At 42.7% G+C, this 23,326-nt stretch overlaps 1 protein-coding gene across 6 annotated transcripts in view; it reads left to right on the top strand.

Moving 5' to 3' along the window:
• The window catches only part of GPR6 (G protein-coupled receptor 6), a 78,485-nt gene that overhangs the window by 32,355 nt on the left and 22,804 nt on the right, over positions 1–23,326 (top strand). For 3 of the 6 annotated variants that reach the window (XM_081000431.1, XM_081000432.1, XM_081000433.1), the window contains exons 2-3: positions 1,046–1,278; positions 7,000–8,468. In XM_081000431.1, the coding sequence (XP_080856557.1) occupies positions 7,024–8,007 (984 nt within the window). In that variant the 5' untranslated portion in view covers positions 1,046–1,278; positions 7,000–7,023 and the 3' untranslated portion in view covers positions 8,008–8,468. The other 3 variants (XM_081000430.1, XM_081000434.1, XR_013984645.1) reach the window with 3 other exon arrangements.

Genomic DNA, 23,326 nt, shown 5'->3' on the forward strand with positions numbered 1-23,326 from the left:
ATGATTTATCAGGAGAATTGTTAGACTGGCTTCTAGGCCTGTTAGCATTATGGAAGTAGGTCATTAATCAAAGCTCAAAGAATTCCTAGTACTTCTTACGATAGAAAATATGACAGAGATTTAAAAGATTATTATTTATAATTTATTTTTAAAATCCATAGACCACTTCATGGCATTAAGCCTCTGAAGCAGTGTACAGAGTAAACACAGAATAAAACTCAGAAACACAAAAAAAGAAAATAAAGAAAAAAGAAACACAAGGTCTAAGAACAATGCAATCAAACTGATAAACTCTAAAACAATAAAACCATCCATACAAACAAAAGCACATCATCAAAGATAAAACTGATCTTCTATAAATGACTGGGTTACACTTAGGGAAAGCCTTCCTAAACAAAAGCTTCTTTAGTAGGCAACTAAGCATCATCATATTTGATTTTGGCTTGTAATTGATTACAGATAGTAGATGCTGCAACAGCAATAGTCCCAGGTTCTAGAATAGGCTAAGTGAACCTCTGGGGCATATGGTACTCTCAATATAGGCTGCAAATCTACACACACTTACCTTGCAGGAGGTCCTGTTGAACTCAGCGGGGCTTATTCTGAGTAGAGATATCTAAGATAGCACCACAAGTCTTTCAGATTTGTTCAGCTGAATATATATTTGACTATATTTGACTTAAATCCTGTGTATATTTAAGATGCAAATGGAACAGAGATGAAAGGAAGAGAGGTGGTGACCCCACCCCCACCCCAAAAACCATTTCACGATACATTAGAACATGATATTCAAACTTCAGGATGCAAATGCTGTAGTCCTGACTGATCTACTCTTAGCTTTCTTGGGTTACTGCACCTTTTAAAGAAAAGCCATAGAAAATCTGGAAAAGATTCAGGGAAGTGTGACAGACTGAAAAGTCTTTAATACAAGAAGTGTTTTGAAAGCCTGAAAAAGAGCTGTGTCTTTTATAGGGACAAGGAGGTACATTCTAACACCTGTAAGATGCTATTATAAAGATGACGCTAATTTGTTTTCTGTTAACAGAGGAAAGAACAAGGAGTAACAGTTTTAAATGGAGGCGACTCAGGAAGGAACTACATGTTACAGGTCATACAAGGCTGTCACTGGAAACAGAAACCTCCAGTTGATTTCTTTCCTAATGCAAAGCAACACTTACTCATGTGACATCACAGTATTGAATGTGCTACCACCCACAGCACAACACTGACTGCAGCTGAAAAGAATGGAGAAATGCAAAAGTTGACATCACAACCCAGGTAAATGTCTTGCTACTTGTTAATATAGGGGGAAAGGATAATCCAGCACAAGGGTGCAATTTTTGGAGGCATCCTCATGTCATAACGTATAATTTTGCCCGGATTTCAAACGTTGCACTCGGCTACGGAAACGTCAGCATGAAATATCTATCATCTATCTATCTATCTATCTATCTATCTATCTATCATCTACCTATCTACCTACTTACCTACCTATCTATTAAATTTCTATCCCACTCTTCCTTCCAAAGGAGCCCAGGGCAGCAAAAAAAGTGATAAAACAGTAAAAACATATTTAAAAGGCTTGGGGGGGGGGAGAAAGGTATTTAGTAGGTGCCAAAAAGACAAAAGAGAGCAGCAGTCTAATATACAACAGCAGGGAATTCCGAATGGTAGGTGCCACAGCACTACAGGCCCAATTCCTACATTGTGCATTTCTTACCTCCTGATAAGATGGTATTTGCAGGAGACCCTAATTATTTTTCAGGAATATATCCTCTGGAGTTCTCTTGTACACACACCTTGATAAGAGGCATGAATAATTTGCATTGGGTATTCATTCCAAAATGGAGGTAGGAATTCAATGTTGTGCTGTGGCAGTCATTCCATCTGTGCAAGCTTTTCAGCTTGCAGGACAGAATGATCCTCAACATGCATACACAATCCCAAGCCAATTTCAGGGGGTGCATGGGGAGAGGAGAGGAGAGGTGTGGAAAGCCTTGATGTCTTAGTGGAAGTCCTTGTTCCAGCTTCCACTAGCAGGAATAGTTAGCTGAATAAGATATAAAGTGGGATAAAAGATAAAAATGTCAGTTGATTGTGGACCGATTCTTTATGCCATATAACGTATAACATCCGTCAGTTATTTCAATCACAACCATTAGATTCTTACCAAACGTTGTGAAGATGTTAATAATGTAATATTACTAATGACAGCTGGAGTTGGGATCTCTTCTGCCTTTGAAGAATGAAGGTTGTTTCATAAGTTTCTCATGGGGAATCATCAAGAAGTGCAAAGATTTTCACTTTAATTGCTGTTATCTAATTATCCTCTTCCAAACGGGAGATAATCAAAGCTGGAATGTGTCTTTAAGGCATTGATTTCGTAGCTACGTGTGGTTTTAAATCTTGATCATATGTAGTAGCAGCAGCTGCATTATTCCAGTTAGTTTTGAACGTCATACTATCTGAGTACAGCATAGTGAATGATGTTGAAGAAATGGTGTTTTCAAATAAAGAATATCAGGAGGACACCAAACTTGAAGACAGGAAGAGAGGAAGCCCCCCCCCCCCCCCCCGGTGCAGTGTGCTTTGAATTTTTTTTTTTTCAGGAGCATGCTTAGGATGAACTTGAGACTTCAGCCTCTGTGCATATTTCCCCCAAAAAAACTGTCTCAAACTGATCATGCATCTGAAGAAGATATTCGAAATACACTGAGCCCAATAAATATATATTTGCAAACCTGAAGGATTTATTGCCCCTTTTATTTTACAATGAAACGGGTAATGAAAGCATTCCCTAACAGTACAATTCTGTACCCCAGGACTAAGTCCCATTGAGTTCCATGGGGTTTACTGCTAGGTAAGTGTGTATAGGACTGCAGCCCATGACTCTTGTATCAAGGGTTTCCAAAGATTTAATAGATGTTTTACTGTATAGTTCCTCACTCTTCTCAGTAATAGGGAATCCCAAAGGCCTTCTACGGGGTCACTTTCTTTGTGAGGAGAAAGCACTTGTGTGTATCTTATGATGTTCTATATCTTTACAAATGTACAGTGTGTGTGTGGGATTAATCAAGCATACAGCAATACCTGTGTGAAACTATAAAGAGTGCAAGTTTCCCTCAGAGAAAAGAGCATTAGAGCCCCCATAAAGGCTCCTTCTTTTTAGTCTTCTGCAAAAACCTACACTTCTATCCCACTTCACGGGCTACAGGGAAATTTGTTTTTCTGTGAGTCTCACCCTGGGTGAATGAGATACTATCAATAGTACTAGCCATGACTGGCCATTATGGCCTATTTAAGAAACCTGTTGTAGCAATCAACACCCACTGCAACATAAAATTGATTCTTGTGTTGTCTGATGAGTGTGTACAGATTATTAAAATAGTATGAAAAAAATTATTTTGCTTGAATAACTACTTCCTAAAGGTAAAGGACCCCTGACCATTAGGTCCAGTCATGACCGACTCTGGGGTTGTGGCGCTCATCTCGCTTTATTGGCCGAGGGAGCCAGCGTACAGCTTCCGGGTCTTGTGGCCAGCATGACTAAGCCACTTCTGGCGAACCAGAGCAGCACACGGAAATGCCATTTACCTTCCTGCCGGAGGTACCTATTTATCTACTTGCACTTGATGTGCTTTCGAACTGCTAGGTTGGCAGGAGCAGGGACCGAGCAACGGGGGCTCACCCCGTTGCGGGGATTCGAACCACCGACTTTCTGATCGGCAAGTCCTAGGCCACAGTGCCACCCGCGTCCCAAACTACTTCCTACATTGTGATTAACATGTATTCATCTAGAGAAGTATCATGTGTTCTGTTGCCGAACTGCTAGTATATCTTCTAAACTGGTGTTTACAGGACTCAGGCTGTGGTAAAAAAATTAAATTAAATTCAGGGAACACTGAGATACTTATGAATCAAACTCAGACTGACAGCAGCAAAATGTTCCACCTACATGTATAAAAAAAAACCTAAAGAAGAAATAGGGAAAGTGGCTTTCCTTACCACTTTGCAGGTGTCTTTTTTCTCTCCTTAGGCTGGGTTCTCACTTTGTACTGCTGGCCTGGCAGTCGCTGAAGTGCCATTCCTTCCTACCTCAACAGGGCAATATGAGAAGCTCTAGGGCCATACATAGGCTTCTCCTTCAATTAGCATTAGTCCAGTTTCCTAAAAGGCAATGCCAGCCTGGGGTTGAGCTGCAGTATGGATTTTCCCCACATGGTCCAAAGCTTCAAATATTATTCCAATGGTATGGGAAGGATCATGGCTTAGTGCTGTAGCAAATGCTTTGCATGCAGAAAGGTGCAGGTTTAATTTTCAGCATCTCCAGGTAGGTCTGTGAGAGAACCCTGCCTGAAACAGTGGAGAGTTGCTGTCAGTCAGTGCAGACAAGAGTGAGCTAGATTGACCGGTGATCTGATTTGGTACAGTATAAGGAAACTTCCTTTAGTGTATATCATTAGCAGGTGCTAATTATCCTCTTTGTCTTGACAAAGACTATAGTTTTGTTTTTGTTTGGTGAAATAGGTGGGCAGTGGTAGTGGGAAAAGAACGTTCACTGTGCTACATCTCCTTCCAGTTTTGACATAAGGCAACTTTCTCAACCTGTTTTCTAATACCTTATCTTCTCCTCAGTCTTTTTTGTTCTCAGTGCAGTTTTTAAGAAGGTTGCATTAGAGCATTCGGATCTTTAGTCACTAAGGCTGCTTACATACGAAACCTTTAAAGCACATCTGAAGCACATTCTGTTCCTCAAAAAATTCTGGGCACTGCACAGAGGCATAGCACGGGGGCAGGGCGCACTTACTGTGCCCAAGCCTCGCTTCTCTCCTGAGAGTGACACGGTGGCTCCGGCACCTGCAGGCTCCACATTGCCCGAAATGGCAGCATGGGGCTTACATCCCAAGTAGCTAGCTGTGCCACTGGCACTGTAGTTTACTCCTCACAGAGTTACAATTCTCAACAACCCTTTAAAACAACAGTGATCAGAATTCCTTGAGGGAAACAACATGCTTCAGATGTCATATTGTGTACACAGCCTAAGTTATTCAGACTGAGACCTTATGCAGTTATTTTAGGGTAGGTCCCACAGAAATTGGCAAAGCCTTTCTTTCTGCACAGAATTGGGCTGCATGGTAGCACTTGCTTAGTATATCCCACTGAGTCCTATAATAATTGCTAACTGCTACTACTACTATTTCTTCTTAAAATTTAATGTAGTGCATTCACTTTGCAACAAACACGGTGAACTCTTTTGCCATCCCTCCCATAGCAGTCTGAGAAAAGTTACTATTGTTTCCACTATGCTGATGGGGAAACTGAGGCTCAGACTGAGTATTACACACAATTCCATGATATATTTTTGTGTTAGCTTCCATACTGACTTTTAAGGGTAGCCCCATGTTAAGCACATTGCAGTCGTCCAAATGGAAAGTCACTAGACTAGAGCATGGATTATTGAGGGCAGGTTATCAGGGTAAAAAAAAACAAAAACAAGGGCAACCAGTGAGCAGCCGGAAATGGGGGTTAAGCACCCCTAGCTGAGGAGTCTTTTTGGGCCAGCTGCGACAGAGCAAATCCAGTCGCACTCCTAGACTTACTAACTTGTTCCTTCAGAGGGAGTGCAGCCCCTTCCATGTAAAAGTGTGGATGCAACAGCACGTGTTTGCAAACACGTGTCTCACACTCCAGGGGGCCAAGATGAGCGGCAGCTCCCCCACGACCGCACTGGCGTGGGAAGCGCCTCGCCTTGCGGGGGAATCTCACCTACCGCGTTGTCTGGTCAGGAACCAGAGCGGACGGCCTCTTTCGGGGTTGAGGCAGCAGGGCGGGAGGGCGCTTGCAGCTGAGCGCTTCTTGTCTTCGCCACCCACGAGCCCCTTTTCTCCTCTCCTCCCCCTCAGCCCTGCCGGCCCCCTGCCCTCCCCCCACAGCAACGTTTCCCGCCTTCTTCTTCCCCTCTGCTGCCCAGTCCACGTGCCCGTCGGCGCTGCTGTTCCCCTTCCTTCCCGCTCCCGACTGGAGTATCTGCTCGCCCCCCGCCCCGCTGCTTTCGGGGACGCTTCTCCGCCCTCCTCAGACGCTCAGCGTCTCTGCTCGGCGGTGCCTTCCTCCTCCCCGCAGCCGCGTTGCTCTTTCATCCCTCGAGTTTAATTGCGCGCGCTTTTCCCCCTCCCTCGGCGGGCGGGGGCTCGTCCGGGGCCAGCGCTCCATGTGCGCGCTTGGGCGGCTGATGGCCCTGCCCTCGCCTCTGTCATTTCTACGTCAGACTCGGAGCCGCCTGAGAGCGCTCCCGCTCTTTCTGGCTCACACTCGGGACGGAGACGCGCAAGGTGGCAGCCGCCTGCTCCCGCCTCCTCGGCTCCTGCCCGCCAAAGGCAAAGAAGGGACGCGGCTCCAGCCACGCCACGGGGCAGACGGCGGCGAGCAGCGGCAGAAGCAGCATCCATGAGAAGCATCTCTCAGCCTTGAAGCAGAGTAAGAGCGGGTGCTGCGGGGGGGGGGGTGTTTGTGTGTGTGTGTGGCGGGAGAATCGCAGGACAAAGAGAGAGCGCAGCGCGTAGCTAAAGCCAAACCAGCGGGATCTTAATAGGCTGCGATGGCGAGATGCGGTTGAGCCAGTCGCCTGCTTTCGCGAACAAGGCTCTCCTGCCTTGGGATCCGCTCCCAAAGAGGGAGGGAAAACTTTAGTTTCAGCACCAAGGAGAGCGCCCGTCGGCTTTTGCAAACGCGGCTCTCTGAACGCACCAGCTATTGACCAGGCTCTATGGGTTTGTGTTGCTTCTTTCCCGCTTATGGATGCTGATCCCCACTTCCTTGTGCCTTAGACTAGACATGTTTCCTTCACTTTCGTGTTAGATTTCTGCCTTCTATTATTTTGTCCTTTTAACTTAGCTATTATTCTGTGTTTTCTTCTCTCTTGTTTTTTTTGTTTTAGCAAAGGCATTATTTTAACACCCCTTTTCTTCCTTCCTTTCCTCCTCCTTCTTCTCCTTGCAGGTGGCATACCTAGCTGTGGCAGAGATGAATGAAAGCATTGCCTTGAATGAAACCAGGAGCCCTGTGCCCTGGATCCAAGCCAGCAACCAGAATTCTTCTCTGGAGCTCTCTTCCAAGCTCCCCATCTTTACCATCAACCCTTGGGATATTATGCTCTGCATTTCTGGGACCATCATTGCCTGTGAAAATGCGATCGTTGTGGCCATTATATTCTACACTCCCAACCTAAGAACCCCAATGTTTGTGCTGATTGGGAGCTTGGCCACAGCAGACCTACTGGCTGGAGTTGGCCTGATCCTCAATTTTGTTTTCCAGTATGTGATCCAGTCAGAAACCATCAGCCTTATTACAGTTGGCTTCCTAGTTGCCTCTTTTACTGCCTCTGTGAGTAGCTTATTAGCCATCACAGTTGATCGCTACCTTTCCCTGTACAATGCACTGACTTACTACTCTGAGAAGACTGCTCTCTGTATTCATATGATGCTGATCATCACATGGGGGGTTTCCCTCTGCTTAGGACTTCTACCTGTCTTGGGCTGGAATTGCCTAGAAGATTATTCATCGTGCAGTATTGTGAGACCCTTGACCAAAAGTAATGTGACCTTGCTGTCTGCCTCCTTCTTTGTCATCTTTATTCTCATGCTGCACCTGTACATTAAAATCTGCAAAATAGTTTGCAGGCATGCACACCAGATAGCACTCCAGCAACATTTTCTGACTGCATCTCACTATGTTGCAACCAAAAAGGGAGTCTCAACACTTGCTATAATCCTTGGGACTTTTGGAGCCAGTTGGTTACCTTTTGCTATCTACTGCGTAGTTGGAGATTCCCGCTACCCTGCTGTGTACACTTATGCCACACTTCTACCTGCTACCTACAATTCCATGATCAATCCTATCATTTATGCCTACAGAAACCAAGAAATTCAGAGGTCTATGTGGGTTCTGTTTTGTGGCTGCTTTCAATCAAAAGTGTCCTTTCGTTCAAGATCCCCCAGTGATGTCTAAGTGACTTCTCCTTCTGTGTCGTTTTGCACAAAGTGACAATCTTTGACTTTTGTGAATTACAGTGCCTGGTATGAACCAGATACATGTTGTGAAATTGTTTTTTGGGGGGAGATGTTTAAACAGTAGCACTTTATGTGTGTGTATTCTTGAGAATGTGAAAAGTCTGAAGCTTTTGGTTGTGTGTGGGGGGGAGGGACCACAGTGTGGTTGTATACAAGATTGTGCATCACATTTGTAAAGTGGAGGCATTCCAAGACTACGTAATTATAGCACTTTATTTTTAGCTGCTGAACTGCCAAAACAGTATTGCCATTTTTAAAGGGCAAAAAGAAAGAGAGAGAAAGAAGAAGTAAAATATTGTCTGATTATTTTGGGATGTGAGTGATAATATATTTTGCTGCACAGTATTGACAAATTATGACATTTTGTATACAAATAAAACAATTCATTACATATTTTTATTTTGTGTGTTGAGCTGATTTAATAGCCTCTAAGAGCCTGAAAAACCTTTCATGATGCCTCACCTTTATTTACTTGAAAATATGAATTGGGTTTATCCACCCATATGAAATTAGTTTACTTATGCAGAGGAACCATGTCATAAAATAAGTTTCTCAAATATACTGTTTTGTTTATTTTGTTTCTATTCAGTAGTAATTTATTTTCTGTAGAGATAAAGCTAATCAAGCATGTGTATAATATTAATTCCTCTAAGTCTTTAAAAGGCCTCATCACTATTCTTAGGTAAGATATGAGACTATCAAATAAAATTGTTTCAGGAGAGGAAGCAAGATCAAAGAGTTATTCTGATTCTCAGATGATGGTTGCAGCTCACAGGGAGATGATTCTATATGAGTGTCATTGAAATCTTCAAGAGTTCCAATTAATTTCCATTCATTGGGGGGGGAGGGGTAGCATCAGAGAAAATTTCTATATTTTCCCATTTGACCTCCTTTGTGGCTTAGTTTTGATTTGGTCCATGTTTCCTTCCTGACACACCTGCGCAAGCTCATAATAAATTGATTTCTGTCACAATCCACAGGCCCTAGGTGCCTCTTTTTGTCTGTCTTTGTCTGACCAATTCTTCAGGGTGACTTATGCACAGCTTGCTGGCTGTGTGCATTAGGCCACATTGTGATATAACCCATTCACTTATAATAAGTCATTTTTTTCCAGAAGCAGCAGGTGAGAATTACATCTTAGCTTGGAAGGACTTGCACAGCTGAATCAAAATGAATAAATAAACCAATACTTTGAAACCATAGTGTATTGCAGTATACGTCTAGATTCAGAGTATCCTTGGGAGAGTTCCTACTTAACTAGAGTCAAATGATTATTTATTATCACTTCTGCTTTTAATTTAAAAAGTGCAGCTATCTAAAACATCTCTAATAAGTTCTAGAAAGCAGATTCCATATTTTTTTTCTAGGTCATAAATTCTTTAAAGTATATTAATCCAGATGCAATCTTTTTAAAGAAAGAAACAACCTATAGTTTAGACCAAATCATCCGGCATTTGCATCCTGCAGCAGTAGAGACTCAAAAACCCAAAACTGCATGAACACTTTGATCCAGTAACATTAAAATGAGGAAAACATAAACATGCTAAAATTCAAGGTTAACAAAATCTGGGAACTGATAGAAATTTCTCCAATCCAGTGAAAGCAATATATTCATGGGAAATAGTTCCTCTGACAGCAAGAGTAGACACACTTTTTTCTCTTGAGTGAGGGCTGCATTTCATTGGGTAATTTGTCAGGCTGCATACTGGTAGTGAGTGTGACTGAGGCAAAAGTAAATGGGACCAAAGTTTGGCAGGATTGCTTATTTTCTCTCTTCCAACTCTTTCGTGCTGTTTTTCACTTCCTTGCCATCTGCATGAAATTAAGCAGAGACACATGACATGAGAGGGCAATATGCAGCTCTACAACCTATGACTTGTATGGATAATGGGGGGGGGGCAGGGAGGACCCTGGATTCAATAGCTGCAGCATTCAGACTCCTGCAGATTTTTAAGGGATGGTGACACCGTTTTGCCACGAAAATTATGAAATTAATGCATAAATTAATGCAATGCCATTCACTTGTTGAGACATGGATTGGGTGTGGGGGGAGAGAGTATGAATATAGTCTCAAAACATCTGGAGGGCCAAGGTTGAGGAAGCCTGATCTAGTAGTTACCCCTTCCCTTCCTCCAAGTTGCTGAACAAATCAGCAGAAGTATTGCTCTGCTAGCACTAGTTAGGTAGAAGGACAGGCTCTGTGAGAGTTTGGTTGTGTTGGCAGTTCCCTAAACTGGAGCAAATGAGTATATTGTGAGTAGAATGTATATGTTAGTTTTAATATCTGCAGCGGCTACACAACATCATTTGGCAACAAAGACTGTAAAGACCAAATCTTTTGGATCAGGTGATCCCTACATCTCTCGCTCCTCCCACTTACATAAGTATAGACCAAGAAATACTACATAAAAATAGCACCAATGTAATTTTCACTTGGAGAGCACCATGCTTGAAATACAAATTTAGTCCATTGCTTAAGTATCAAACAACTGTAGAATGCCAAACATCAGGTATTTAGATGTAAAGACCTAGTTAGGCGATCTGTAATTATCAAAATGAGGAAATGAAAGGCTATTTCACACAGGCATGCATGCCACATGATCTCCCACCACTTTATTGTTCAACTTTTGACGACTCGCAGTGTGAACTGCTTTTACTGGAAAGTATTGCATTTGAGGTGACATGAAACCTCTGCTTGTATTTGACCTGGGAAGGCTTTTTCCATACAACAAAGCCATCATCTGGCATGTGGTCATCAAAGGATGAAGCATGTATAAGCAGTGCCAACTAGTTTCAAGGAATAATACTGCTTACACTGTACCTACGTAGTGTATATAACATCAGATAGACAACAATCTTTTGTCAATTTTTGGCTATTTGATCATCAAGCTGTGCTAATGATATGTGAGCAATGTCTTTACTTGCTACTTATATAATCCTGCTCCACCATTACCAAAATACAATAAATTTACAGTACACCAGCATTTACTGAATAAGGAATAAGCTGTACATAAACAAGAGGCAATAGTTCCACTGATTGACATCTAATTCATTTCACATAATCTTTTGTGATATTGTTAAGTTGTGCATCTTTTACAATGCATGCAAATGTTTATTGAATGTTAAGGTGTGAAAACATGGGCAGAGCAATCCTTTACTCATATTGCTTTGGGACCAGATACAGTATATGCCGCTGCTACATTGGTAGAATTGCTACCATATCCAAGGTGTGCTCAGGAGGGGACAAGGAAAATACACAAGCAGAAAATACAAAAATTGGCAGACATGTCATCAGCAGTCATGGGAATTCTGCCAATACCTGAGAATCCATGTTCTACACATGGAGGGAACCAGTGAACCCATGATGATGGGGACCCTCACCCAACACACACCCCTACATCACCCCCACACACCCCCACACATGGAAATGATACAATACCACAACATCCCCATGAACTCAGTCTTTGCTCCTGCCAGCCCCAAAGCAAAGATACAAATTCATTTATACTGCTCACAATCACAGTTTTATAAGCACAAGGGAAGCAAGAAGACACACCACAGCGCTCACCTAGCTTTTTAGGCAGGATACCTACAAATATTACACACACACCTCCTGGGACAAGAGTTCAAGACTCGTTTAGAAAGTTTATTTTGTAGGGCAGCTGAAGGAAGGCACAGGACCTACAACAGGGGCAGACACACACACAACAGCAGCAGCCTCCAGTGGCTCACTCCATAAGGCATGGATTTGGAAAGCAGGAGACGAGAGCTTAAGCCTATCAGGGGAAATGTGGGGAAATACCCTATTCACTTTGAGGGGAAGTCATGTCAGAGGGCACTGCATGTGCCTAACCATTTGAAGTTGGAATGTGCCTGCCATTTTGAACCTGGAAATTCCCAGATTAGTGAATCCTCTTCCTTGAAGTGAATAGACCAGTCTACACATTGAAGCACGTGCAAGATTCTGCATTGTTGGAGGGCTGTCTTGTTAACACAAGTTACTTACTGGTGCATTGAGTAATCTGATCGATCATTCATGGTAGGATTGTTTTTAATATTAATTTCCCCAGATGATTGGGCACAATCCAACCATAGGTATGCATTTTAAGTACTATTAAGTTAAATGGGTGTATGGGGTATGAGGGGACTTACATATACTGGCCTATATCCAATTTAGTCTTGAATAACTGTTCCCACACCCAGTTTTTCATCAGTTGGCATTCCATGCCACTGAGCATGTTCTTTGGAGGTCTCCCCCCCCCCCATGTGTTTTGTCCTTCTGCAAAATGTTGTGCTTCCCCCACCCCAGCCTGCTGATAATCTCTTTCTCTCTATTGTGCATGGGTAGTGCCATTTTGGATACAGAAGCAACACAATGCACACCCTAAACATTGGAAGTAGAGGGCTTTTTAAAAATAAAGTTTTCTCTAATGTCACTTGTAATTGCTGACTTAATGCTGAATCAAGCTGAGTGGGGTGGTTGCCATCACTAATTAGACAACAGTATTAGGAAGGAAAGAAATGGAGTTCCCTCTTCCCAGTCTAACCTCATGGCTGCATAATAGTTGGTGCTGTCAGACCCTTCATTTCAGATGGCTGCAGTTGTAAAGAACATCCCTCCCTCTCCCGCCCAACCTAAGAGGTGTCTGGTGCCATCAGAGCTCTGTGATATGTGACCTTTTCTCCACAAGGATGCACACTGTTCTCATAAAAACCCACAGAAAACATGTGTACAGCATAATATTTGAAGATCGTGCAAGTGTCTGTTCTGCCTCGTGTACACTCATTGGGAACCCTCTGCCACTCATGTAGTGAGTATATAGACACTGGCATTATGTTTGCAAATGATGACATGTGCTGATCTATGTGGGTCTTTCTCCCCCTTGAATACTAGTGTATACGTGTGGTGGAGCAGACCTCAGAAACTTCAGTATCTCTGGCAGAACATAACATCTCTTATTAAAGGGGTTCCTCGACCATATCGGTATGAACGCATGGTTTCCTACATCAGGACAGCTACATTTTAACCATTCCCCAATCATTTATAATACTGAAATCGATAAATGTTAATAATTGGATAAAATCTTTAATGGTAATAATAATAATAATAATAATAATAATAATAATAATAATAATATTTTTTATGTATAAAGGTAAAGGTAAAGGTACCCCTGCCCGTACGGGCCAGTCGTGTCCGACTCTAGGGTTGTGCGCCCATCTCACTTAAGAGGCCGGGGACCAGCGCTGTCCGGAGACACTTCCGGGTCACGTGGCCAGCGTGACAAAGCTGCATCTGGCGAGCCAGCGCAGCGCACGGAAATGCCGTTTACCTTCCCGCCAGTAAGCGGTCCCTATTTATCTACTTGCACCCGGGGGTGCTTTCGAACTGCTAGGTTGGCAGGCGCTGGGACCAAGCAACGGGAGCGCACCCCGCCGCAGGGATTCGAACCGCTGACCTTTCGATCGGCAAGTCCTAGGCACTGAGGCTTTTACCCACAGCGCCACCCGCGTCCCTTTTTTTATGTATATACCATGTCAAAAAAATCTCTCTCAGCTTGCAAATTGTTTCTGGGAAGGAGTACACCTAAATGAGGAAGGGGACGCTTTGGTTTTGTCTAGTCCTGGTTAACTCTTGGACTAGAATTGACGTCAATCTAGTTGCAGTAAAAAGATGGCCTTTCATTTTCATACTCAGGTTGGATCTGCAAGGGTACCTGAGCAGAATAACATTAGCACCAGCTATGACATTTTTGGCTTTCCAAATAAGAGAAGCCTCTAGTTATATGCAAATGTTGAAAGCACTTTGGGGAAGAGATAATATTCACAGTGTAATTTTGCATGTCTTAACTTTTCCTGCTTGGAGGGCTCTTTAAAATTTAGTAACAAGCACTAGAGAGAAATCCCAGTGTGAAATGAATGAACTAGAGATTTATCAGCAAATGTGATTATATTTTATTTGAGTTTTATCAGAACCATAGCTGTCATTTGCAATACAGGTGCATAATTATCATAGCATATATGAACAGTATAGTATAGTGCTGGCTTTTCACCAATTACTGTTGTTGTGAATTAGTCACTGTTCTTATATACATATGAGATTTGCAGACATTACATTGCCTTTTTCATTCTTCATTGCCTTTTGGCTATTTACAATCTGCATCATTGTGTTTGAATGTGTACATGTGTAAGTGGGAATTTTATTATTTATTATTATTATTATTATTATTATTATTATTATTATTATATTTATACACCATCCATCTGGCTGGGTTTCCCCAGCCACTCTGGGCGGCTTCCAACAAAATATTAAAAATACAATAAAACATCAGACATTATGTTCCCTAAACAGGGCTGCCTTCAAATGTCTTTTAAAAGTCAGGTGGTTGTTCATTTCCTCGGGTGCCACTACCGAGAAGGCCCTCTGCCTGGTTCCCTGTAGCTTTGCTTCTCGCAATGAGGGAACCGCCAGAAGGCCCTCGGCGCTGGACCTCAGCGTCCGGGCAGAATGATGGGGGTGGAGACGCTCCTTCAGGTATACTGGGCCGAGGCCGTTTAAATAGACTACAGCAGCATCCAGAACACTTCCAAGTTTTTATTTGATATTTGTTTGGCCGAGTGTTTTATGTTGCATGATGTCCTTCTAGAAGCCATAATTTGCCACTATGTGTTGGTGCCTCATATAATTTGTGGGGCCCACCTTCTTGAGTTAGAATCCACACCTGGATCCAGTTAAATCAATGGGACATGACTATTGGTGTAACGTTGTGTAGTGGTTAAGAGCAGTGGACTGGTAATCTGGTGAACCGGGTTCGCGTCTCTGCTCCTCCACATGCAGCTGCTGGGTGACCTTGGGCCAGTCACACTTCTTTGAAGTCTCTCAGCCCCACTCACCTCACAGAGTGTTTGTTGTGGGGGAGGAAGGGAAAGGAGAATGTTAGCCGCTTTGAGACTCCTTCGGGTAGTGATAAAGTGGGATATCAAATCCAAACTCTTCTTCTTCTTCTATTCTTAATTTTATGTGAAAGGCTTAAGAATCTACTTAAATCAATTATTTTGAAATCAACAAGAGAAATCAACAACTAATATTTATAGGTTGGGTGGTATCCATTTTTGTAATTTCAAATTTCAAAACAAAAACTAAACTACAATTTATTTTTTTGCATGATTCATCAGCATTCAAACACATTTACATCCCATTTTTTTGGATAGCTTGGGGCCCCAATATGCTTAACTTCAGGTGGACTGTGCACGCAAATCTTCACACTCAGTTACAAAAAGCCACTGCATCCAAAACAGAATTTAAAGCTACTGCTTCAAAACTGTAGAATTTGAAAATAGTTTTGAATAGATTTATGGTCTCTAGAATAACTTTTTGGGTAGTTTTTGTTGGAAAAAAACAGTGGCTAGATTGCAATTTCAATTCTACCTCCCAAGTATGTGCTAAAATATTCAAAATTCATCAGATACATGAAGCGTAATCCTCCGTTAGAAGATATGTATGAATATATACACATACCTGAAGGAGTTTCTCCACCCCCATCGTTCTGCCCGGACACTGAGGTCCATCTCCAAGGGCCTTCTGGCAGTTCCCTCATTGAGAGCAGTGCGGTTACAGGGAACCAGGCAGAGGGCTTTCTCGGTAGTTGTGCCCGCCCTGTGGAACGCCCTCCCATCAGATGTCAAAGCGATAAATAACTACCTGACATTCAGAAGACATCTGAAGGCAGCCCTGTTCAGGGAAGTTTTTAATCTGTGGTATTTTAGTGTATTTTTGGTTTCTATGGAAGCCGCCCAGAGTGGCTGGGGAAACCCAGCCAGATGGGCGGGGTACAAATAATAAATTGTTGTTGTTGTTGTTGTTGTTGTTGTTGTTGTTGTGTGTATGCATGTGTATGTGCATGTGCATGTTCTGTTGCTTTATTATTTCTATTAATTTATGTTAACCCGATACAAGCAAAAAGTTAAATCCTTAGACTACAAGAGAATAATAACTAGGTACACTGTCCCCACTTTAAAATAACTAAGTAGGCCAGCCCCATACTAATTTTCACCCCTGGGGGTGGGGATCACGCTCAATAATTTGAGAAGCTCAATAAGCTCTAGAAGTTGGATGTTTCAATAATACTGGAAATTACCTCTAATTTCTGCTTGAGTGTCATCTGTTATTGGATTTTAATTACAATCAAATCAACCCATTCATATGAATACTCGGTGGTGGTGGCAGGCGTAGGAGGGAGAATGTGTTGCAAGCACGTTTTCATTTTTAAAAAAAGAAGAAGAAAGGGGAGCATTTGAACTGAAACATCCTACACACACATCAACAAAACATGGTTTTCAGATTTTAAATGGATGAACCTGGTAAACTTCTACATCTGTTCTGCATCAATTTATGTCACAAAATGCTCACAGATATATAAGTAAATGAATAAATTGACAGCACTCCAAAGGCAAGCTCTTTATTAGATGAGCTACACCACTGGGGTAAGTGCCAGAGCCCTTAGCCAGAGCGCATTCTATCCTTATTCAACAGGAGTTTTGCCTGAAGGGTCCACAAAAAGCTGATGCACTATTAAAGCCTTCAGTGTTAATTTCACTACCCTGCTATTGCTAAAGGAACTATCCAGTCAGAGTTAAGCATTTTCAAGTCCCACTGGGTGCTATTCACACTGGCGGATGAAGTTGGGGGGGTGGTCAAACCCGGGTGCCATCCTGGGGGTGACATCGTGGCTACCCCACGGGACACGTGGTGTGCATCCCTGGGAAGCTCGCCGCACCCCCCCTGCAATGTGGAATGCTTGCCACACACCCCCAACGTGCGCCACGCACCCCACGGGCAATGTGCCAGCCACGCCCCCAGATGTACGCCGCACCCGGTGCCGGAGCAGGTAGCTTCGCCACTGGCTATTCAACTATATTTTAAGAGTAAACTCGCTGAAATTTATTAGCATGACTAAGTTAGGTCCATTAATTACCACTTAGTTGAATATCACCCATTGATTTCAGTGGGAGAATAGATTCCTTGCTTACCACTCTTCTAATCATAGAATAGCTTCTGTGTTCTACCAAACCAGGGTTATATCTATTCCTCATAAATTCAATAAAAGGAAACCAATTTATACAAAAAGTCTCTATTGTATTCTTCTCTCTCTGGTTTTAAAAAAAATCCCATGAATTTCATCATCTCTATTTGCTACTTTTCATAATTTAATTAACAATTCCTTTAGAGCATGGGCTTCAAAAGGAATTATGCCCCTTCTTTGCCAGCAAATGTTTTGCACCTGCCAATGTACTCCATACTAAATTGATGCTTTCCTTCTACTGTACATACAAATCCTAGTATCAATGTACAGTGGTACCTTGGGTTAAGAACTTAATTCGTTCTGGAGGTCCATTCTTAACCTGAAACTGTTCTTAACCTGAAGCACCACTTTAGCTAATGGGGCCTCCTGCTGCTGCCGCTCCACCAGAGCACAATTTCTGTTCTCATCCTGAAGCAAAGTTCTTAACCCGAGGTACTATTTCTGGGTCAGTGGAGTCTGTATCCTGAAGCGTATGTAACCTGAAGCATATGTAACCCGAGGTACCACTGTAAAATGACTGTATAGAATTTTTTAAAAGCCAAAGGTTTCTTGATAATTTGAACAATGACTTACTAAAACTTCTTCCAAAAGGGTTTGATTACTGGGCATTTCCACCAGACATAAATAACATTACCCATTATTATCTCCTATTTGTTATTATTATTATTATTTTATATATCAAATCAACATGCTGTTAAGTGCCACTGATACAGTATTTTATAATGATTTCCTTTTAAAAGGAATTTCAAAGAAGGCTGCATTCTTCTCTCCTTACAAAAAGCAAGAACAGAATTCAACTAAATGTTGCTGGTAGACAGTTCCTGGAAAATGATGTACTTTATTTTACACTGAATAGTGATAAGGTGTCTCATTACCAAATTTACACATTTTCCCAGGCCACAGTTCTCAGGTGTGACTGCTTTTCAATTGTTACTCTGATAAACTGCATCCTTATAAGGAACAAACTAATTCTGTGCTGTATCATCTTAGTGAACATTCATAGGGAATTATAGGAGAAGAAATAATAAACGGTGGTTGTATTGACCAGAGCTTGGATGACTATTTAAGTAGGAATTTAGGTTTTGCTCTGATAAGTGATTAATTTCATGACACATTTTGTATGACTAAATATTTACCACAGTTGTAATAGTAGCAAGTAATCTTCTGCATCACAGGAAAATAAATAATAAGATTGCCATACCTGCAGGGAGATATGATTTGTCTCTTCTGGTTAATGTTATATACTGTAGGGAAAAGTGAATCTATTTACAACTTAATGCTACGAAAAAAGGCGTACTCCACAAGATCTAAGAGGTAAGAAAATTAAATTACTCTGAATTCATTAATCTGCTCAGAGGAGAGATCTTCAGCATGGCTAACCCTTCCAGATTTTGAGTTATTATTTCCATAGAACCAGAAATTTAGGATGAAAGTCAGTTTATCAACTCCGGCTCTCAGACCTAGCGCAAAGTATCCTTACCATGATGTCTGGAGGCAGTTCTGGGATGGATGTCAGCAGAGGCTTAATCCAGATAAAATGGAAGTGATATAGAAGGGTGGGAAACCTGCTGATCTGAATCGAACTGAAAGACAAAGTTTTCACACAGTGTTGTTGTTTTACCTGTACTTGGTGCTATCTGTGGAGGCACAGGTGGTATTGGTTATCAAGGGTGCCCTTTACTAAATTCAGCTGATATATCAGCTGCATCCCGATTTGGGAAAATGGAACTTGCTACAGTCATTCAATGCCCTGGTTGCACACTCTGTGCATCTGCCTTTAAAGAAGCTTCAGCTGCTGAATAATGCAGATGTCTGGTTGTTTTTGAGCGTATATAGGCAATCAGAGCATATAACACCAATTCTGTGCCCAGCTGCACTGGTTGCCAGGGTTAGAGAGAGCGGTTTGGAAGAGATATCCTTACTGTTTTGTAAAAGAGTTAGCACAATGGTTATTGCTCCAAGCGCATTAAAACTTGGTTAGATTGCAAATAAGTGAATGTTTTACTCACAGAGTTTCCAGAAGTTGCATCAAACAAGTCTCCATCTGTTGGCAGGAAAACAAAGGAGAGAGAAAATGTTCCAAATGACTTAAACAGAAAAATAATTGGTTTCCGTACAAAAAGGATCATTCAATATTCGGGTTAGCAAAGATGCAGACTGTAAAATCTCCTTCAAGAAAGTTACAGTTCACTTGCAGGGAGCCATGGCCACATGGCTTCTCGCTTGCTCCAGGGAGCATGAAGAGAGAAGAAGAAAGGGATGGGGCAGAGGTTGTCCAGAGCCTGCTAAACCATACCCATGCTGGCGACTTGAGCTCAGGACTCAGATTAACCCTTTCATGCACCCAAGTGTTAGTCAGTAACTGTATATTGCAGCAGCCAGTGCATTTCCAAAGCCAATTTGAAGATCTCTCCCTCATTACAGTCGATCAGGTATATGAAGACGAGCAGCAAAGTCAGTCCTCAGGGAATGTGCAGGCGACCTTGGAGCGGACAGCTCACGAAAGAACCCCGACCAAACCTAAGAGGAGGCGTGTAGTGGTGATAGGGGATTCCCTACTGAGGGGAACAGAAGCAGTGATCTGTGGGCCTGACAAGATGTCTCGGGAAGTGTGCTGTCTCCCCGGGGCTAAGATCCAAGATGTAACTGAACGACTGCAAGGAATCATAAAACCCACTGACAAATACCCCTTCCTCTTGGTTCATGTGGGAACCAATGACACTGCAAGCAATAGCCTCCAGAAGATCAAAAGAGACTACGAGGCTCTGGGCAGGAAATTGAAGCAATTAAATGCACAAATTGTGATCTCATCTGTCCTCCCAGTTGAACGACGTGGCCCAGGGAGAGAGGGGAAAATAGTGGAAGTGAACAGCTGGCTTCGCAAATGGTGTAAACAGGAACGGTTTGGATTCTTAGATCACAGACTGCAGTTTCTTGAAGATGGACTTCTGGCAAGCGATGGGCTGCACCTCACAACGGTTGGGAGAAATGTTTTTGCCAAAAATCTCAGAAACCTCATCTGGAGGGCTTTAAACTGACTAATGTGGGGGAGGGAGACAGTGCTCCTGAAGGTAGGAGTCTATCAATTGATGAAGATGATCATCCAAATGTCATAGACCAAATGGAGCAAACAGCACACAGACCTAGTGGTGGGAGGAAAAAATCCTTAAATAAGAGTCACGGGGGAATGATTAATGGACTTCAATGTCTGTACACTAATGCGCAAAGCATGGGAAATAAACAAGATGAGCTTGAGCTCTTGGTACAGCAAACTAAATATGACATAATAGGCATCACTGAAACCTGGTGGGATAAGTCCCACGATTGGAATGTAATAATGGGGGGATACAATCTATTTCAGAGAAACAGACCAGACAAGAAAGGAGGAGGAGTGGCGTTATATGTCAGGGATGTGTATACCTGTGAAGAGATCCAAGATTTAGAACCTCAAAGCCAAAGTGAGAGCATTTGGGTCAAAATTAAGGGAGAGAAGAATAACAGTGACCTCATTGTGGGAGTTTACTATAGATCCCCAAGCCAAACGGAGGACATAGATGATGCCTTCCTGGAACAGATGGCCAAGCATGCAAAAGGAAGGGAGATAGTAGTAATGGGGGACTTCAATTACCCGGATATTTGTTGGATGTCAAACTCAGCCAAGAGCATAAGGTCAAACAGATTCCTCACTGGCCTTGCAGACAACTTCATTGTCCAGAAAGTGGGAGAAGCAACAAGAGGAACAGCCATTTTAGATCTGGTCCTAACCAATGTTGATGACCTGGTTAGTGGGGTAGAAGTGGAAGGATCATTAGGTGCGAGTGATCATGCTCTTCTGAAGTTTACTATACAGCGGAAAGGAGCAGCCAAGCATACTAGGACTCAATTTCTTGACTTTAAGAAAGCAGACTTCATAAAACTTAGGGAAGTGCTGGGTGAGATCCCATGGACAGTAATACTAAAAGGAAAGGGAGTTCATGATGGCTGGGAGTTTGTTAAGAGGGAGATACTAAAAGCACAACGTCAGGCAATACCAATGAGACGGAAACATGGAAGGTGCCTAAAGAAGCCAGGGTGGCTATCTAAAGAACTTTTAACTGAGTTAAGATTAAAAAAGGATGTGTACAAAAAATGGAAAAGGGGGGAAACCACCAAAGAGGAATTCAAACAAATAGCCAGCACGTGTAGACACAAAGTCAGAAAAGCTAAAGCACAGAATGAGCTCAGGCTTGCTAGAGAGGTTAAAAGCAACAAAAAAGGCTTTTATGGGTATGTTTGTAGCAAAAGGAAGAACAAAGAAACAGTGGGGTCACTCAGAGGAGAAGATGGTGAAATGCAAACAGGGGACACAGAAAGAGCTGAACTCCTCAATGCCTTCTTTGCCTCAGTCTTCTCCGATAAAGAAAACAATGCCCGACCTGAAGAATTTGGAGCAAATGATTCAGCAAAGGAAACACAGCCCAGAATAACTAAGGAGATAGTACAAGAATACTTGGCTAGTTTAGATGTATTCAAGTCTCCAGGGCCAGATGAACTGCATCCAAGAGTATTAAAAGAACTGGCAGATGTGATCTCAGAACCACTGGCAGTCATCTTTGAGAATTCCTGGAGAACAGGCGAAGTCCCGGCAGACTGGAGGAGGGCAAATGTTGTCCCTATTTTCAAAAAGGGGAAAAGAGAGGACCCAAATAATTACCGCCCAGTCAGTCTGACATCAATACCAGGGAAGATTCTGGAGCAGATCATTAAGCAAACAGTCTGTGAGCACCTAGAAAGGAATGCTGTGATCACCAATAGTCAGCATGGATTTCTGAAAAATAAGTCATGTCAGACTAACCTGATCTCGTTTTGTGACAGAATTACAAGCCTGGTATATGAAGGGAACACAGTGGATGTAGCCTACCTTGATTTCAGCAAGGCATTTGACAAGGTGCCTCATGATATTCTTGTAAAGAAGCTGGTAAAATGTGGTCTTGACTATGCTACCACTCAGTGGATTTGTAACTGGCTGACTGACCGAACCCAAAGGGTGCTCATCAATGGTTCCTCTTCATCCTGGAGAAGAGTGACTAGTGGGGTGCCACAGGGTTCTGTCTTGGGCCCGGTCTTATTCAACATCTTTATCAACGACATGGATGATGGACTCAAGGGCATCCTGATCAAATTTGCAGATGACACCAAATTGGGAGGGGTGGCTAATACCCCAGAGGACAGGATCACACTTCAAAACGACCTTGACAGATTAGAGAACTGGGCCAAAACAAACAAGATGAATTTTAACAGGGAGAAATGTAAAGTATTGCACTTGGGCAAAAAAAATGAGAGGCACAAATACAAGATGGGGGACACCTGGCTTGAGAGCAGTACATGTGAAAAGGATCTAGGAGTCTTGGTTGTCCACAAACTTGACATGAGCCAACAGTGTGACGCGGCAGCTAAAAAAGCCAATGCAATTCTGGGCCTCATCAATAGGAGTATAGCATCTAGATCAAGGGAAGTAATAGTGCCACTGTATTCTGCTCTGGTCAGACCTCACCTGGAGTACTGTGTCCAGTTCTGGGCACCACAGTTCAAAAAGGACATTGACAAACTGGAACGTGTCCAGAGGAGGGCAACCAAAATGGTCAAAGGCCTGGAAATGATGCCTTATGAGGAACGGCTAAGAGAGCTGGGCATGTTTAGCCTGGAGAAGAGGAGGTTAAGGGGTGATATGATAGCCATGTTCAAATATATAAAAGGATGTCACATAGAGGAGGGAGAAAGGTTGTTTTCTGCTGCTCCAGAGAAGCGGACACGGAGCAATGGATCCAAACTACAAGAAAGAAGATTCCACCTAAACATTAGGAAGAACTTCCTGACAGTAAGAGCTGTTCGACAGTGGAATTTGCTGCCAAGGAGTGTGGTGGAGTCTCCTTCTTTGGAGGTCTTTAAGCAGAGGCTTGACAACCATATGTCAGGAGTGCTCTGATGGTGTTTCCTGCTTGGCAGGGGGTTGGACTCGATGGCCCTTGTGGTCTCTTCCAACTCTATGATTCTATGATTCTATGACTTTAATGCCCTAAATGACTTGGAACCAGGTTACTTAAAGGACCATCTGCAGCTGCATGACGCTTCCCAGGCCTCTGCATGTGCCTGGTTTTTAGACAGGAGAGACACAGCCTTTTCTCTTGTGGCCCCATC

This window comes from Podarcis pityusensis (assembly GCF_964106645.2).
Source record: "Podarcis pityusensis genome assembly, chromosome: 3".
NCBI classification, from domain to species: domain Eukaryota; kingdom Metazoa; phylum Chordata; class Lepidosauria; order Squamata; family Lacertidae; genus Podarcis; species Podarcis pityusensis.